This window comes from Sminthopsis crassicaudata, chromosome X (assembly GCF_048593235.1).
Source record: "Sminthopsis crassicaudata isolate SCR6 chromosome X, ASM4859323v1, whole genome shotgun sequence".
Classification (NCBI taxonomy): domain Eukaryota; kingdom Metazoa; phylum Chordata; class Mammalia; order Dasyuromorphia; family Dasyuridae; genus Sminthopsis; species Sminthopsis crassicaudata.
This window is the reverse complement of record NC_133623.1, coordinates 72,802,644-72,821,127: the sequence shown is the minus strand read 5'-3', so window position 1 is coordinate 72,821,127 and position 18,484 is coordinate 72,802,644. Positions and strand designations below refer to the sequence as shown.

General features: G+C 46.4%; 1 protein-coding gene and 1 non-coding gene across 4 annotated transcripts in view; one reads left to right on the top strand and one right to left on the bottom strand.

Annotated features, from left to right (window-relative positions):
- The window catches only part of L1CAM (L1 cell adhesion molecule), a 48,091-nt gene that overhangs the window by 17,237 nt on the left and 12,370 nt on the right, over positions 1-18,484 (top strand). For 2 of the 3 annotated variants that reach the window (XM_074278582.1, XM_074278581.1), the window contains 15 exons: positions 1,352-1,457; positions 1,698-1,894; positions 3,129-3,251; positions 3,447-3,617; positions 6,086-6,197; positions 6,493-6,677; positions 7,017-7,148; positions 7,268-7,411; positions 8,080-8,191; positions 8,666-8,832; positions 8,999-9,155; positions 9,393-9,517; positions 9,690-9,791; positions 11,025-11,222; positions 11,510-11,580. In XM_074278582.1, the coding sequence (XP_074134683.1) occupies positions 1,352-1,457; positions 1,698-1,894; positions 3,129-3,251; positions 3,447-3,617; positions 6,086-6,197; positions 6,493-6,677; positions 7,017-7,148; positions 7,268-7,411; positions 8,080-8,191; positions 8,666-8,832; positions 8,999-9,155; positions 9,393-9,517; positions 9,690-9,791; positions 11,025-11,222; positions 11,510-11,580 (2,102 nt within the window). Of the gene's footprint in view, positions 1-368; positions 388-1,351; positions 1,458-1,697; positions 1,895-3,128; positions 3,252-3,446; positions 3,618-6,085; positions 6,198-6,492; positions 6,678-7,016; positions 7,149-7,267; positions 7,412-8,079; positions 8,192-8,665; positions 8,833-8,998; positions 9,156-9,392; positions 9,518-9,689; positions 9,792-11,024; positions 11,223-11,509; positions 11,581-18,484 lie in introns of those variants that run through there. The other variant, XM_074278583.1, reaches the window with a different exon arrangement.
- On the bottom strand, positions 15,330-15,436 carry LOC141549283 (U6 spliceosomal RNA). The gene has a single exon (XR_012484316.1). It is a non-coding gene; the product is annotated as a U6 spliceosomal RNA (small nuclear RNA).

Sequence of the window (18,484 nt, the reverse complement as noted above, 5' to 3'; positions counted from 1 at the left end):
TGCCTCCCCCGACCCAGGGCTGTGCCATTTCCTTGTATTCCAAAATGTCTCCGGGGGGTCCACATACTCAGGCAGAGTGCTCTGCCATGTTCACACATGCGTGTTCACGTGTCTGGGGATGCTTTGTGGGAAGGGTCCAGAAGGAATTTTAGGACCATTTAGGACCTTTTTACAAAGGGGGAAATAGTGTCAGTCCAGCGCGAGCACTCTGCCCCCGGAGTTCAGTCCTCCGTGCTTCCCCTGTGCATCTCTAGCCGCCCCTTGGTACTCCAGCATGCTTCCCTAGCCGTGCTCCTGCCTGGGGGGCTGTTCCTTCTTGCCCTGATCATGTCTAACCTCGTATCCTCTGTCTTTCTCGCTGCGGGGATCTCCCAGACCACAAACACAGTAAGTATCTGTTTGGGGTCAGGGGTAGTAGAGAGTCCCCCTACCACAGTGTTAGTACCTGGCCACCCCTTTCTCTTCTAGACCCTGAGGTCCTCCCCTCAAGTGGGGGAGAAGGCCACCCTTCCCTTTCCTTATCCACTCATGGAACATTTCACAGCTATTCAGTATCAGACGCTGTGCTAAGTGTTGGGGACACAGAGACAAGGGGGGGGCAAGATGCCACGTATCTATGTGGAGAAGAAAGAGCAGACAGGGAGAGAGGGCCCAAGCAGCCGCGAGGATCGGGAAAGGTTTGGAGACAGTGCTTAAGCTGAGCTTTCAAGGAAGGCAGGCATGAAGAGGGAGCGTGTTCCGGGAAAAGCCAATCCCAAGGCATGGAGACGGAGATGGGAGCTGGAGGACACTGTTTTAAGGAACGTGAAGAAGACCTGTATGATTGCACTGCAAAGTGGTGGAGGGACTGATATAGAATGAAACTGAAAAGGCGGCTGAGACCAGGGTGCACAGGGATTGGAAAAGCAAACAAGCGCTTGGGCTTTCACCTGGCAAGCCATGGAAAGTCACTCGTTTGCAGAGAGGGAAATGCGGGCTCTGGGCCGTGCATGCCGCAGTCCCAGGCCTTCGTGGCACCGTGGGCCTCCCAGCTTCCCTGTCCCGTGGTCAGATTCAGCCCAAGCACGCGGGGCCGCCCCCTCTCCCCTCCCCACGGCCAAGCACATACTTCCTCATGAGCTGCTCATAACATGCAGATGAGAACAGAACGCTCACGGGGTCCCAGGTGAGACTCACCGGTTCAGGCACAGCCACGCACACGTACAAACTCTCCTGCTCAACCCAAGGGGGAGTAGAACAATGAAGTCCGGGAGGGGCCGAGAAGGCCTGTGGGGGCCCGTGGGATCGGCTAGATTAGACCGCCCTTGCTCTGAGGCCTGCGCCCTCATTTTCCCCCCTTTTTTTCTGGCAGTGATGCAGCCCCCTAACATCACAGAGCAGTCCCCGGAGCGGCTGGTTGTCTTCCCCACCGATGAGATCAGCCTCAAGTGTGAGGCCAGTGGCAAGCCTGAAGTCCAGTGAGTAACTGCACACCCGGGCTGAATCTTGGGCCTTTCTCAGCTCGGACCTCTTGGTTCCCCTTTCTGACCCGACACCGGCTCCTCTGGGTTCCCTCCCGGGATCTGGAGCCCTTGGCCTCCCAGTCCATGCGCTTGTTGGCAAAGAGCTCTCCCTTCCCCTTCAGATCCCGCTGTACCACCCCTGCCCTCTCATGCCTTTCAGTCTTGCTCACGCTTCTCCCTTTCTCTTGGGTTCAGGTTCCGCTGGACTAAGGAAAACATCCACTTCTCTCCTGAGAAGGAGCCTGGTGTGATCACACATATGAACTCTGGGTCCTTCACCATTACTGGCAACAACAGCAACTTTGCCCATCGATACCAGGGCACTTACCGATGCTTTGCCAGCAACAGACTGGGCACGGCTATGTCCCATGAGATCCAGCTTGTGGCTGAGGGTGAGGACCCTGACAAGCTTGGAGGAGGGTGGGGAGCCCTGGGACCCGCAACAGATGCTTTTCCCGGAGACTTCAGGCATGGGCAGTGCCTGAATCCATAACAAGTCTCTAGTTAGTCCTGCCTTAGCCACTCCTCCCCTCGCCTTTGTTTTCTTCCCTTCAGACCCCTTTGTCTCTTGGTATTCTCTCTCTCTCTCTCTCTCTCTCTCTCTCTCTCTCTCTCTCTCTCTCTCTCCCCCCATTTTCTGTTTTCTCCTCCTCTGACCCCACCCCCTCTTTGCAAGCCCCCCTCCAATTATACCACCTTCCCCCTCTGTCCCTCTCCTGGGCTTCTTTCTTCGTCCTCCCTCAGCTACTTACTTCCCTTGAGCCCTAGCCCCCCTCATGTTGCCATGGCAATGGTTGCCATGGTTTCTGTGTCAGGCTGATGTAAAGGAGTCTTGCCATTCCCCGCAGGTCTCCTCTTGGATTGCCAGTGGCTATGGCCCCCCCCCCCAAACTTGTAACTGGAAAGAGGGGAATGAGGCTTGGTGCAGAGGGTGGTGGCTTGGAGATTGATGCTGGCTGGAGCTGGGGAATCCCAGCTCCCTCCCAGCTTCGGGAAGCAGGACCTTCCTGGAGACTGCCAGAATTCAGGGGGCACTAAAAGGAGCTTCTCCCATCACAGGGCCCAGTCCTGCCCCCTCCCATCCCAGGCCCCAGCCCTGCCCCCTCCCATCCCAGGCCCCAGTGCTGCCCCCTCCCATCCCAGGCCCCAGCCCTGCCCCCTCCCATCCCAGGCCCCAGTGCTGCCCCCTCCCATCCCAGGCCCCGGTCCTGCCCCCTCCCATCCCAGGCCCCAGTGCTGCCCCCTCCCATCCCAGGCCCGGTCCTGCCCCCTCTCATCCCAGGCCCCAGTGCTGCCCCCTCCCATCCCAGGCCCCGGTCCTGCCCCCTCCCATCCCAGGCCCCAGCCCTGCCCCCTCCCATCCCAGGCCCCGGTCCTGCCCCCTCCCATCCCAGGGCCCAGTCCTGCCCCCTCCCATCCCAGGCCCCGGTCCTGCCCCCTCCCATCCCAGGGCCCAGTCCTGCCCCCTCCCATCCCAGGGCTCCCTTGCCAGTCCTTCAGTTGTGTCTAGTGGATCTGCCCAGGGTGCTCTGTCTTTGCTGGAACTCTCCCACTCCCCCTAGAAGCTCCCATTCTTCACTTTCCCCCACCTCCCTAGCTGGGCTCTTTCTCTCTACCTCCTCCCAGGCGCCCCCAAGTGGCCCAAGGAGAAGGTGCAGCCCTTCGAGGTGGAGGAAGGTCAGTCCGTGGTCCTGCCCTGTAATCCTCCGGCCAGCGTTGTGCAGCCCCGAATCTACTGGATGAACAGCAGTGAGTGGCTCTTGCCCCTGGAGGGCAGGCTGGCCTTGCCTCTGCCCAGAGTCAGACGGTGGAACAGAGGGAGGGGACTGGGGCAGGGACTCTGCGGGCACAATGGCCATGGGCTGCCATCTGGGAGGACATTCTGGAGGAGGAGCTAGGCCATCCGGGCATGACCCTTGCGTGCTGTGACTCTCCCCTGCGCAGGGATCTTCCACATCGCACAGGATGAACGGGTGACCATGGGCCAAAACGGAAACCTTTACTTCGCCAATGTGCTTACCAACGACAGCCACTCGGACTACATCTGCCATGCCCACTTCTTGGGGGCCAGAACTATCATGCAGAAGGAGCCCATTGACCTCAGGGTCAAACCCAGTAAGTCTCCAGGGGGGTGTGTGTGTTGGGGGAGGGGAGCACTGACCCCCCCAACTGTCAGGGAAATGAATCTTTAGTATTTCCTGCACTCCGGGCTCCAGCTCCCTTGAGCTCTTCTCTTACTCCTTGTCTGAAAGCATTTACTGTTTAAGTAGGACCCGAGATTCCTAAGCCTATCGATGGAAGGTCCTTCAGAGGACATCTGAGCCAACTGCCTCGTTTTACAGATAAGGAAACTGAGGCTCAGGGAGGGGAATGGACTTGCTCCAAGTCAGGAAAGTAGGAAGGAAGCAGCAGGTTGGATTTGAACCCATATCTTCATGGGAGTGACATTTTAGGAAAGATAAGCTGCAAAACATCCCGGGCTCCTGAGGACCTTGAGACCGTCTGAATGACCATCGGCTGGACGAACTTTGGATGTTTCAAATGGCGAAGAGGAGCTTGAACGGCGGGGGCTAGCTAAAAGTGGAAAGGGCTTCCTGGGGTGGGGGTGGGGGGTGAGAGTGGCCTCCCTGGAGGCTTTCGGCAAAGGCCGCTTGAACATACTGTAGAAGACGTTCTTATTTGGCTGTGCGGCCGAGGTCCCTTTCAGCTCTGAGGTGACTTAGTGATTCTGTGATCTCTCCTTTGGGGCCATAAAATCTGGCATTCGATATCCTAGCAAGCCGGCATTTCCAGCATATTCCTGCTGTTTCCTGGCTCATCATCGCTCGCGCATCCCAGACTTCTGGCCCCTTTGGCTCCGACGTCCCTTTTCACCCCCCTCCACGTGCTCCTCACTGCCCTGCACCTACCCCAGGTGTTCCCCATTCTTCAGGCCCAGCCCAGATCTCCGCACTCTCAGGAAGCCTTCCTCTGCTTCCCCAGCGTCCACAACTCCTCACCTTTGGACCACCTCACCTAGCCCACTGCTAAGCAGAAGCTTGTTCTGCTTCCCGTGTAGGAGCCTGGTCTTCTCCCACGACTGTAGGCTTACGTCTTAGCCTTTGAAATGGTTTTTATTCATTTATATTTATTCATATCATATTATTTGTATATTTATCCATGTATTTATGTTATTAATTTGTTAACTTACTTGTATTAATAATTATTTAATTTTATCTTAACCTTTAAATTATTTTAATTCAAATTACTTTATTAATGTTATTTATATATTTATGTTTATCGACTTTTTATTAATAATTATCGAATTATTTTTGTCAGCCTTTAAAATTAATTTTTGTTCATTCATACCTATATTTATTCATATTCTTATTTACATATCTTTATTGGTTCACATTATTAATTTATTCTTATTAACACGTATTTAATTATTTTGTCTTAGCTTTTTAGTTATTTTTACTAATTATTTTTATCTATACTTTTATGTCTTTATATTTGTTTTTTTTATTAACTTATTTTAAATAAGCAATTATTTGTTTTGCCTTAGTTTTAAAAATTAATTTATTCATTTATTTTTATTAACTCATCGCTATGTTTATTTATTCCATTAATGTATTGAAACTCTTGCCAATAATTTTAAAATTATTTTTCTCTTAGCCTTCTAATCATTTTTATTTATACTTATATTTATTTATTCATATCGTTAATTTAATTCATTTTTACTAACAATTCTTTTAATTTTTTGCCTTAGCCTTTTAGTTATTTTTATTAATTAGTTTATTTACACATTATATTTTATTTATGTATTTGTATTTATTTTTATTATCAACTTATTTTTAATGAACAATTATTTAATCATTTTTGTTTATTTTTACTTATACCTACATTTATTTCTATACTTAATTTATTAAATTATTTTATCAATAGTTATTTTTGTCTTAGTCTTTTAATAATTTATTTAAATCATTCATACTTATATTTCTTTATATATTTATACCATCAATTTATGAATTTATTTTTATTAATAATTATTTATTTTTGTCTTAGCCTTTTAAAAAATCCCCCTTAGCACCCAGGACAGCTGACCAGAAAGTAGGTGCCCAATAAATGCTTTGTTGAGCAAATGGATAAATGGATGACTTTGGCCTGGGAGTATTGGTGATTGGTGCCCACTGAAGCTCACGCATTCTCAAGTAGATTTGGAGGACAGAAGGCCTCAGTTCAGATTCTCCTGAAAATTCTTAGCTGTGTACTCCTGGGCAAGTCACTTCTGTTCCGTGGATGGCAGATTTTTTCCTCTATAAAAAAAGGGAGTCAGACTTAGTGACCTCTAAGATCCCTTCTACCTCAAACTCTATGCCTCTATAGTCTTTGGGTCTATCCCACAAAGGGCTGAGTATTATGGGCAAGGCAAGGACTTGGGCAGCCTGAAGCAGGGCTCAGAAAGCCCGAGATTAGAGGCAGGAAGTCCAAGGATTCTGAGAGCATATGCTGGCTCCTTTTCCTGTTTCCCTGACTCCCATCAGACTTTGGAAAAAGCAGCACTGGATAGAAAAGTGACCACCCCTCCTTTTTGCCCCCTCCAGCTAACAATATGATTTACCGCCGGCCACGCTTGCTCCTGCCTGAAGGTTTGACCAGCCGTCTGGTGGCATTGCGGGGCCAGCCTCTGGTTTTAGAGTGTATCGCTGAGGGCTTGTGAGTTGTGGGGCACCTGGGGGAAGGGCTGGGCACCTCACAGAGTACCCAGGGCTTCTCAGGCAAGGAGGGTGCCCACTTCTTTTACCACTGGGCACCGGATCTTTGACTTGCCCCCTATTCCCTGGAGACCCTCAGTCCTATACCAGATTGGACTGCAGATGGAGAAGAACTCCAGAAATGGGGTTGGGGAGAGAGGGGAGGGGGTCTGAAAGGGAAATCGGTGCAAGCTGTGGAGGAGGAGTGGGGCTTGGGAAAGGTGACTCATACCAACCCTTCCTCTTTGCTCGGGCAGCCCCACGCCCACTATAAAGTGGTCATACCCAAGCAACCAGATGCAGGCAGGCCGAGTGACCTACCAGAACTTCAATAAGACACTGCGTCTGGTGAGGGTGGAGGAGGAGGACGATGGGGAGTACCGCTGTTGGGCTGAGAACACCCTGGGGATGGCGCAACATGTCTACTATGTCACTGTTGAGGGTATAGCACCCCTTGCCCTTCCCCTCACCCCCAGCTAGTACGTCATGCTTGTTATCCTTAGCACATGGCCCGTTTCTATTTGATACAACCCCTGCCCGCCAAGGCACAATTTATCGCCACTCAGATTCTCAGATTGACCTTATTCCATCTACTGACCTAGACTCCTCAGACTGAATGGCATCCTGGGTGGGTAGCTAAGAGCAAGATCAGTGATTCCACCTCTACCCTGGCTCAGGCCGTGTGTGCTTTGTGCCAGTGTGGATGGCAGGGAGCAGGAGCTGGGAGGATGGTAGAATACCATGCCAAGTCACTCAGTACCTACCCTTGCCCTCCCACCAGCTGCCCCATACTGGTTGCAGGAGCCCGAAAGCCTGGTTTTGGCACCAGGGGAGACTGCTCGACTCAACTGCCAAGTCCAGGGCAGGCCCCGCCCCATGGTTACTTGGAGGATCAATGGGGTGTCGCTGGAAAGTGAGCAGGGGCTCCGAGGCTGGGATGGTGGGAAGGGCGTGATGAGTGGGATGGGGGTGGCGGGGCGGAGACATCGGGACCATGTCTTCCTAGCTCAGCATGCCCCATTTTGCCTCTAGATCTGACCAGGGATGACAAGCTCAGAGTTCAAGGAGGAGCATTGATCCTGAGTAACGTGCAGCCGAATGACACCATGGTGACTCAGTGTGAGGCCAGAAACAAGCACGGGCTCTTGCTCGCCAATGCCTACATCTTTGTTGTCCGTGAGTGTCTTTCTTGAGCCCCCGGCCCCGTCTCCTACCCTTGCCTGTCCCTAACTTTTGTCCCCTGTCACTCTTTTACCCTGTCTCCATGATTTGCTAATTCCCCTAGCTGCTTGGTTTGATTCCACTCCCCAGCCCCCATCTTTCCCATCCTTGGGGTTCAACGAATGAACCCGACATTGGACGTGACTTCATTATTCTACTTCTGGGCTAGGGGATGATGCGGGAAGAGGAGGTAGGAAAAGGAAGTGGAGTAAGGAGCCACATTCTGAGGGAGCCAGTACATGACCTCGGCTTCCCGGAGATGGACCTGAAGGAAGTTCGGAGTGTTGGCTAAATGTGGAGAAGAAGATAAAGGCCATTCTGGGGTGGGGAGTCAGCGTGCCATAAGAGCAAATGTGGAGGGGCTGGGGGGAGGGGGACAGGCAAGGAGATCAGACTAAGGAGAGGCAGAGAAGGGGCCAGACTGAGAGTCTTTCATGTTAGGCCAAGGGCTGGCCATGGGGAATCTTGGAAGGTCAGAGATTTTGAAGCCAGACAAGTGATGCGGGTGCTAGATCACAGGATCCCCTCTGCCCTCTCCGTTCCATCACCTCCCCGCCTCAGCTCGGAAACCTCTCCGGGATCCCTGACATGTGTCTGTCTCTCGTGTCTCTCCCCATCCCCAGAGCTGCCCACCAAGATCCTGACTCCAGACAGCAAGACTTACCGGGAGGTCCAAGGCAGCACTGCCTACCTGCTGTGTAATGCCTTTGGGGTGCCCATGCCCAGCATCCAGTGGTGAGAGTCCTGACTGCTCCGAAGGGGGAGGGCTCCTGGCACCACAGGAGAAGGGATATAGTTCAAGTCTGCTTTTGAGGGAAAAAAATACCAGCTCCAGGCAGAGAAGAAGGGAATGTGGCCTTTCCTGTGACATTTGGAGAGACTGAGGCCTAGAATGATGGCTCAAGATCAAACAGCCAATCAGTGATAGGCTGTCCAGGGATGAATGAGCCATCGTGGGCCTCTGATGGATTAAGGCCGCGTGTGCCAAACTGTGGGCATTTATATTGTTACCCATTAAAGGTTAACGGAAAATATGCCCCCCCCCCCCCTCCAGGAGCTAGGGATCCATTTTAATGGTGCAAACTCCTGAAAGCTACCCACGTTCAGGGCTGAGCAGAATGGTGCACTGGAGGCCCTCAGCGACGAAAGTAAGGCGATTGAGATCCTTATGTCTTTGTCTCCCTTCACCCCATCTCCTTCCATCCTTAGGCTAACTCGGGATCGAGCCACAGTCCTGCAGGATGAACGCTTTGTCCCCTTTGCCAATGGTTCTTTGGCCATCCGGGACCTTCAGATTAATGATACAGGATCCTATTTTTGTGAGGCTGACAATGATCAAAACACCGTTTCTATCCAGGCTCATCTTCAGGTCAAAGGTCAGCACTCCTTGCCCACTCACCTTCAAGAGTCTGGGCCCCAATCCCTTGCATCTAAGGCACAGTCTTTCCTTGTCCCCATCTTTATGACTAGAGCTGTCCTCAAGGAAAAGGGGCCAGACGGCCCAGATGGGCCCAGGGTAACTGCTGTTGCTCTCTCTCCCAGAGGCCACCCAGATCAAGAAGGGTCCCCACAACGAGACTGTCAAGAAAGGCTCGAATGTGAAGTTTCTGTGCCATGTGTCTTTTGACCCCTCCCTGGAAATTCAAATCAATTGGTACTGGAATGATCAAAACATCAAGGACCTCTTCAGTGATGACAAGTGAGTCGAGGGAGTTCCTAGGGTCTGGGCTCACTTTTGCAGGCCTTGGAAGGGGAGGAAGAGATAGAAAGCACAGAAGGGCCCTGCCCTTGTGGTGCCCCCCTCAACGCCGGGAGCAAAGAAAGTGAGGAAGGGACTATGAAGAGGACTAAGGACTGTGGTTTCCTCATCAGACCCAGGGCTCTGTGACAGGGAAGGGCAGTTTTTGAAGCCGATCTGGGCCCTCTTTTGTGCCAGGTACATCCTAAAGGAAGAGGAGTTGATCATTACGAACTTGGACTATTCTGACCAGGGTAACTACAGTTGTGTGGTCAAGACTGCCTTGGACTCAGTAGAGAAAAAGGCTGAACTCCTGGTGGTGGGTAAGTCCTACAATCAGAAGGCAGAGCGGGTATAGAGCCAGGGCTGCTGTGGACGGACACTTTGTCTAAGGGACTGTGGGAGGGTGATGGGGGGTGGCTGTTCTGGGCCCTTCAGAGCACTGAGGGCATCCTGCCTACCCCCTGGACTCACATACCCATCTTCCATTTATAGGGAGCCCTGGGCCTGTGGGTCAGGTAGAGCTGTATAAACAGAAGGATTTTCAAGTCCAGCTGTCCTGGAGCCCAGCAGAGGAACACAACTCACCCATTGAGAGTAAGCTCTGCCATCTGTCTTGCCATATTGGCTCCAGACCATCCTCCTCCCCTTCCTTCATACACTAAAGACTTCACAGAACACCGAGGGGCTTAGGCCCACCCCATAGAGAATGCCCAGTCTGGTCTCACCCACAGGCAACAGGCAGAAGAAGGGCCAGCTGTTATGGAAAACCATGCCATATGGTTAAAAACCCACAACTGAAGGGTTTCACTAGAGAAAGGAGCAAGAAAGGAGAGGGGCCCACAGTGGAGGGGAAGATAGAAGCCACTTTCACTGTACCTGGATACTGTCAGCCAGAGACAACCTTCAGTGGCCCGAGCAGTCAAGAGTGGGTGCAGATATCTTGGCATAGGCATTCTTTCCCAGCTGGGACCTGGGCAGAACTGGAGGAGAGATGGGAGAGAGAAAGACCTGAGAGAAAAGCTGTATCCTCCTCTTCTCATCTCTATCTTCTACATTTCTTGGTTTTATCCCTTCTCTATTCCCATGGCTCCCAAACTTGGTTCAGGCCCTTATCATCTCTCTCCTGGGTTTCTATAATGACTTCCTTCCTGGTCTCCCCGCCTCTGGTCTCTTCTCTCCTGAAATCATCTTCCCTCTGCGCGGTTCTTTTATTCCTGCTCACCAAACTTCAATGGCTCCCCACTATCCTTAGTATAAAATCCAAACACCAGAGCTTTAGCCAGTTGGACCCTGGCCATTCCAGTATCTGTAGACCCCCAGTCTGTGGTGGTAATTCAGTCAGGCCTCCATAACCTGGCCCCAGCCTCCCACTTTGGTCTTAGCCTTGTGTCTTCTTGTTTTAAATCTATCATCTCTTCATCCATCCAGCCATCTATCTATCATCTATCTGTCGCCCTCTTTTATTGACATTATTTTGTCAATTTTATTTGACAATTTATGACATTATTTTTACGTCATGGTAGTTTTCCCCAGTACTCCTTCTTCCACACCCCCAAATAATAACAGATAGTATTTTTTTTAAGGAAAAAAATCAGCACAATCCTTCAATATATTGGGAAAAGCCTGAAAAAGGGGCAACGTCCAAAACCTATGGCCCCTCCACCTCCACAGAGAGGTGGGCCCTTTCTCTGCCCCATAGAGTATTGTCTTATTCTCTGAGTTTTGTGTGTCGTCCTGGGAGTTCCCAGTTAGTAGAGTACCGAGGCCCTCCTCTTCCCTGTGGAGTTGAAGCATCCATTGACTGGCTGCTATTTTGCTCCCCGGCAGAGTACAACATTTATTTTGAGGACCGAACCTTGGACCCTGGGTTCTGGCACCCCCTGGCCACAGTACCTGGGAATGAGACCTCAACCAAGCTCAAGCTGTCTCCCTTTATCCATTACAACTTCCGTGTTGTAGCCAGCAACAAGTATGGTACCAGCGAGCCAAGTCCTGACTCGGAGCTCTTTATCACCCCCAAATCAGGTGAACTGGGGTACAGAGGAGGGAGGTGCCCAAAGACAAAGAAATAAAGAATAGTGGAATGTCAGAACTAGGAGAGTCCTTAGAGCACAATCTCCTTCCTTTTACAAGTGGGGCGATGGGCTTGCACAAAGCCACCCAGTTACTAAATGGCAGAGCTTGGACTAAGTCCTGGCCAACTCTTCTGATTTTAACCTAGTGCCTGAGGTTAAAAGGAGGTCCCGTACTTCCCCTGTCCTTCTCCATAGCAAGGGGAGGGCTGGGATATTAATGAGTATTTTATGTTTCAGTACCAGAGAAGAATCCTACAGATGTCAAGGGGGAAGGGAACGAGACCAACAATATGGTCATTACTTGGACGGTGAGTGAGCCTTGGGTAGGAGGGGCTTTTTGCAAATGTTATCCAGAATTTAATACGTCTGAAGAAGGGTCATCATTAATGCAGTTGGAGAGGGAGAAAGTCTCAGAGGTTAATGGGATGAACTAATGTCCCAAAGGGTTTGCCCTGGGCCTTGCTGGTAGAAGCAACTTCCCAGAAGTCTCAGGCCATTTTGGAAGCGATACAGGGACAGTATCCTTGGCCCAAGTTTCCTACAACCTTCTATATCTCATTGATCTCTAAACTTTTGTGGTCTCTTGAGTTTGCTTTAGTTCTTTAGGTTCCAAAATCTTTATCACTGGTTCCCTAATGACCTTTTCTCCTTCTCGGTGCCCAAATCTAGTACTCACTACCTCTTTCTTTTCTTGTCCCTGCCACCAGCATATTCTAAGGACAATGCATTTCCTAGAGTTTATTCACAAGCGAAAAAGATAGGACATTTTGTTATTTCTGTCAGTCTGAGAGTTGCAAGTAGAAGTTGAGTTGATTTAATTTTCATTCCTCTTACTTTAGTGATTAGGAATATTCTTCTGTAGCTACTAACTTGCATTTCTTCTTGCAAAATCTGATTGTTCATATTTTTCAATACATTAGGAGAATAACTCTTGCTCATATGTGGTTGTATCAATTCCCTTTGGCAGATACATTCATGGTAAATGTTTTTTTTCCTCAAAAAAACAACCTCCTTTCTTATTTTAGTTGTATTGATTTTGTTTGTTTACATTTAAAATAATGAAAATTTATCTTACTTTTTTTTTTTTTTAACCTCCAAGAGTAATATAATAGTAGGTAGAAAGTCAACCATGCAGTCAGAAATATGTGGACTCTGGCACATACTGGTCCTGTGATCTAAACAAATCACCTGACCTCTGACACCCCAAGACTATAAGGCTAAGTTACAGAACAGTTGCAAGTACTTTACATTAATAGAGGGACTTTCCTCATTCAAAGCTCCTTAAATCAAATGAAATCACTATTCTGGATTAAAAAAAAATCATAGCTATCTGTTTGATTAAGAATTCTCACTCTAGCCATAGATGTAGAAGATACTTCCTTCTGTTCTCCTGTACATTTTTATGTCACCTTTTATAGTTCAATGAAATATCCATTTGGAGTATGTTGTGTGTGAACAGAGCAGTGAAGTCAAACGCAAATCGAAATGGGGGGCTATCAAACTGTACATAAGGATCCCTTTAGAAGGCCATATATTAGAATTATCTATGTTTTAATGTATTTTATTTATTCTTTGAAACATGGCATTTTAATCTGATTTGGCTATATTTAGGAGTATTTGGCTATACTTAGGAGTGCTTTGTGTTTGACCCCTCTAATTTAAGATATTGATCTAAACCTAATTTCTGTGGAAATCTTCTGTTTTCCCAGCAGATCTTGTCAAATAAAAAATTCTTAGCCTGGTAATTTGTATTCCTTGGATTTGAATACTCCTGCCAACAATATATTTCAGGTCATTGTATTTTCCAGGGTTTATTCAGAAAGGACAAGAATAGAGCGCTGTTCTTAATAGTGCTCTAGAGAGCCCAAAATTTTTAACCACCTTGGACTGGTATTTAATTTTGCAAATCTGCTAATCCAATTTTAGCTAAATCCCCCCAGACTCCTCAGCAGCCCATGTTGGAATCTTAGCTCCATTGTTTTGTTCGATGATGGTCTTTAAATGGAAATGGCCTTTCCATCCCAGAATACCTTTATACCAATTTGGAATTGAATATCTCCCACCTCCAAAGTGCCTTGAACTCAGGTTGCCTGGCCATTTATAATTCTAGTTTTACTAATGAGGAAGCCATTGGCTTCCCTATTCCCATTCTTACTCCTCTCTCAAAACCCCCTGTTATTTCTGGAAGTGGAGAAGAGGAAAAACTTTTATAACAAATACTATTAGGGTTCCATGCATCAGTCAGAAAACATGCCACTGTCTCTGCAAGATAGTATAAAGCATGGATAGAGAGCCAGTCTAGAAGTATGGAAGTCCTGACATTGATACACATCAGATGGTGACCCTGGGCAAGTTATCTGACCTCTCAGGATTCCAGGCAACTCTTTAACTCTTTTGGTTGCATTGCAAACAAACTAAAAAAGAACAACCAAAAACCAAACCAAAGCCAGTTCACCCTCAGATTCTGCCCTATCCCCAAATTCCTTTTTCAAGAGTATAATAGAATATAATAGAAATATATAATGATATGTAATATAAAATATAATAAGAGTATATAATACAATAGAAAACACCCCATTTGGCTCTGGTGCTTTAACCAGGTGAAAGCACTTTTTTTTTAAATTGAATGAGTCAGAAATGAGTGTGAACAGGGCTTGTACACCCTCGTGAGGCAATCAAAGTCATTGTATAAGAAACTGAGTAGCACACCCCCTTAGCACTTTGTTTAAAAGGGAGAAGTTTTCTCAGAATTAGGGAAGAAGAGATTCTCAGCTTCTGAATTCCAGAGATTGGAAGAACCGGGCTGTGGTAGAGAAGGGAAATAACAGGGAGAGTTCTTGACTCTATGGGCAATTGTGGGCAGGAAGATCCAGGTGGAAAGGAAGTAGTTCCAAGAAAAAGGTCAGCTCTTTCCCCAACTTCTCCTGCCTAATCCCTAATCCCTAATCCCTATACCTAATATAGTCCCACAGACACTATATTATAACCTACTGTTTTATTACCCAAATGTTTCCAATAAAATGAATTGTGCCTCAACCATAAAGGAGCTGGCGATTAACTAGAGACAAATATAAATGTAATATTGGGCAGAGATTGCAACTTCTTCCCAAGGTGTTAGAAATTTTTGCCAAGTGGGGATTTGGAGTGACTGAACCCAGAATTTTTCATCTAAAGTAAACTCCCCGAAGCTAACAAGAAAAATCAAGTGGACCTTAGATTGTCCCCTAGGTTTTGAATGAGCTAATTATTGTCGCAAGATGTTACAAATTCAGGGCTTTTCCAGAACAAATTTTTTCTTCTATAGGTCTGGAAGTTTAAAAATGATACTATTTTAAAAGAAAATTTGTTTTGTCTGTCTGGTTGCCTTTTAAGCAAGATTTTCTGTACACACACACACACACACACACACACACACACACACATATATATTTATATATTTGTGTAGTGTTTATATTATTAATATATTATTTCATTATATTTATATATTTTGCTACTCACAGTATCATTTAAGTATTCTTATTAAAAGAATCTTAGTTTTGAGCTATTTCTAATAGAACAATTATTTTATAATCACTATAATCTGACAACTGTGGTTGATAGTGTTATTACTATTTTTTATTGTTGGGATCAAATTGGTGAATTGGGTAAATTGGCATTATGGAGCAACATCATTAAGGTGTGAGAATCAGATGTAGAAAATATTGTCTATTTGTGGAGGTTGAGATTCATTCATAAGGGACAACTAATATAGTGCATGTGATTAATGAGGATTTGTGAACTTCATGAAGGTCAAATTAAGAGAATTAGAGGACTGTATGAAAGCAAGGTCAAGAATATTTATGTAGAGTATGCTCTGTGAATTACCAGAATCATTCACACATTCAAAAATACCTGAAAAAAAATCAGATATCACATAGTAGTGGGGTTAAACTCAAATAGAAAGGGATCTCTGGAGCCACATGTTGATTTAGAAAATCACAAGTTCACATTTTTTATGTTGTATTGGATTTTAATTTATTTTATTAAACATTTCCCAATAACTTTTTAAATTTTGTTTAAAAATATGGAATGCTTCGCAAATTTGCATGTAATCCTTGTGCAGGACCAATGCTAATCGTCTCTGTATTGTTCCGATTTTAGTATATGTGCTGCTGAAGGGAGCACTCTCAATGACATTTGAATCTGGTTTGGACATACTGGGGAGTTTTGTGGACCATGAGTTTGGTGCCTCTGGAATATAGTACTTGGAAATTGATTCAAAGCCCTTCATTTAAGCAGGAGGAGATATATAATACACAGGCATCATTATTGAGTAGAAATGACTTAGCACGTCATTGAAGCTTAAGTTTGAAAATAGTTGAAGATTTTCCCTATTGAGAATATCAGAGTTTTCCTGGCAGAAATATGTTTCAGTGGTGTTTCAGAGTCTATACTTTATAGGCCAAGGATGCATAAATGTTCATGGAGGGCAATCTTCCCCAAATCAAATGGCAAGGCCTAATCCAAGGGTAGGTTCATCATGACTGACAGAGCCACCTTATCAGTACATTGGAAGGTGACTAGATCCTCCAAAAGGCACAGAGAGGCTTTCTCTGGCAATATATTGCAAACTGTACACATTGGTATATACAGCTAAGATAATAAAGGAGCATTTTCTAGGAAGATCTCTAGTCTTCTTAAGAAAGATGCTGGAGAGTTCTGGGCAGGGTAAGCCATAGCAATGTTATAGATCTGATGGCCGTCTAACACTGACAAAATAGACTGCTTAATGGAAAGTCTTAAACACCCTGTTTTTTAGCAAGGCAATTGGGGCTAAGTGATTTGCCCAGGGTCACACATCTAGTAAATATTAAGTGTCTGATGCTGGATTTGTACTCAGATCCTCCTGCCTCCAGGGCTTGAACCTTGCTTTTGAGAATTAGTAGACAAAAAATCCTAGGTTCATTAACTTAGAATGCATCCATAAACTCGAATTATTCCATGGCCCAGGCCAAACAACCATAGTGCCAACTGATTGAGTTTGGAGGGAAAAAAGCAAAAAAAAAAAATACCAACAAAAAACAAAACAAAAACAAACAAATAAAAAACATTCAGTGAAGAGAGGAACTGCCATTTTAATTTCCATCATGGGTGGATAACTCTTATGCAGACTGTAATAAGACAGGCAATCCCTCCCGGGAATGAAGACTTGACCAGAATTGCCCAAGTAGTTGCAGAACTATGGTGCCGGCATGACCTCAAGGGATTTATAAGACTTAGTATTGAAAAAAATGTTAACTTGGGATAAACTGGCAAAAAGTTGGTGGATGCTGAATTAAGGAATGTGATATATGACCAAAAGACTCTAGTCATTTAGTGCACATTTACACATTTGGGTACCAGGGGACCAAGCAGGGTCCTGTAGGTATCGATTCACCTGAAGGAAACATGGGGAACAGCGGGGAAAATCAGGCCCAGGGACAAATCCATTAATACCGAGAAAAGTAATGAGACAAGGGAAGGCAAGTTATCCTGATACATGAACATCAGCATCAGAAGGAAACTAGAGACCATGACATATAGGTCATATGCTCCCAGAAAGAGAATGTAACTACTATGTCATAGATGTGGAAGACTGTAGGATCAATTTTTGGGGAAGGAGATGGGCCTAGGGAAAGAACTCACTGCAGAATCCATAAACTATATCCCTGACCTTGTCGCCCATTTCTGTTTTGTTTGTTTTTTAATTTGTCAAGTCTTTATTGGGTAGGTAGAAAAGTGAGGAAAGATCCAGATTAGTCTATTTTGACAGCAGCCTTCCTTATGGCAGCCAAGATGTTGTTGAGCAACATCTCTTCCTCTTGACTTGGGTGGGGATGCGAGTTTCCATCCTTTTGTGATGAACTTAAGAATTCTCTTATCCTTCAAGACCTTTAAAATTCCATGACTCTTCTCTCTTAAGGGGCAAAACCATACTTCTTTGGATCAAATCTCTTAAAAATTTGGTGTTCTTGGTCAATCAGACATGGCAGTGGCAGTGTCTCAGATTTGAAATGTTCTTAGTGACTTTGGGACCATTCTTGAGACTATAGCTATGAAGTAACAGATAACTGTGGTCATGACACTACTACACACCCAACAGAAGCCACAGCAGAAGTGATGAGAGCTTTCCATCCATTCTCATTGGATTCATTGGCCTTCACATAGAGGCGACTGCAAAAATTAAGAATACTAACTACATTAACTTCCTATACAGTAGAGCATGGGACCTCATGTTTCAGTGATTCCATGCGAAAGGAATTTGAAGGAAGTATCTATACAGCCTCATGTTGCTTTTGGCCTTGGATGACAGAGATAAAAAGTATCCATACCTGGGATGTGCTGGACTAACTTTCCAAGTAGATCTAAAGAACTTTGATTTGGGAGATTCTCTGGAACCAGAGGAGGGGCAGGAGTTTAGCAAGAAGACAAATGTATTTTCGTGAGTGGGATGGCCCCAAAGGAGAACTTGTAAGATTCAACTCACTGACTTCTGACCATTCCAGGGAAGATCTAGAAAATTCCCTTGTCTGAGGGAATATCTGTTGCCAAATGGTATAATTACAGAATCCAGTAGTTCATGTGCATCAGCCATAGTAATAGTACTAAAGAAGAATGGAAAGCTGCACAGATATGCTAAGTACTACACCTTGAACAACGAAACCTAAGGTGGTCATTATGCCATGCCAAGAATTGAAGATGCTTGTTAGACAGCCAGCGATTTTCTGTATTGGATCTGCGTGGTGGTTATTAACAGAAGATGGCTTCCATCTGCCCAGCCAGATTCTATCAGTTTGTGTGCGTGGCCAAAATTATCTCAGGGACTCAGGCCAGAGACAGATGGAGAAAGTAGTTGGGAGCGAGGACAACCTGAAAGTGTTGTTCTGTCTTTCTGTGGGAAGATCTTGATGAAAATGTTAGATTGACGAGAGGAAAATGCTTTAAAACTTGCCAGTTGTATGTAGAGCCCCCACGTGAGTCCTATCTCAAAGGTGACCTAGAAAAGGTGGAAGCACTTCTGACTTGGCCAGATCCAAAGAATCTTTGGATTTGGGGCGGCTAGGTGGCATAGTGGAGAGAGTGAGGACCTGAATTCAAATCAACACTTACTAGCTGTGTGACCCCAGGCAAGCTACTTAATTTATGCCTGCCTCCGTTTCCTCCACTGTATCATGGGAATAATTATAGCACTTA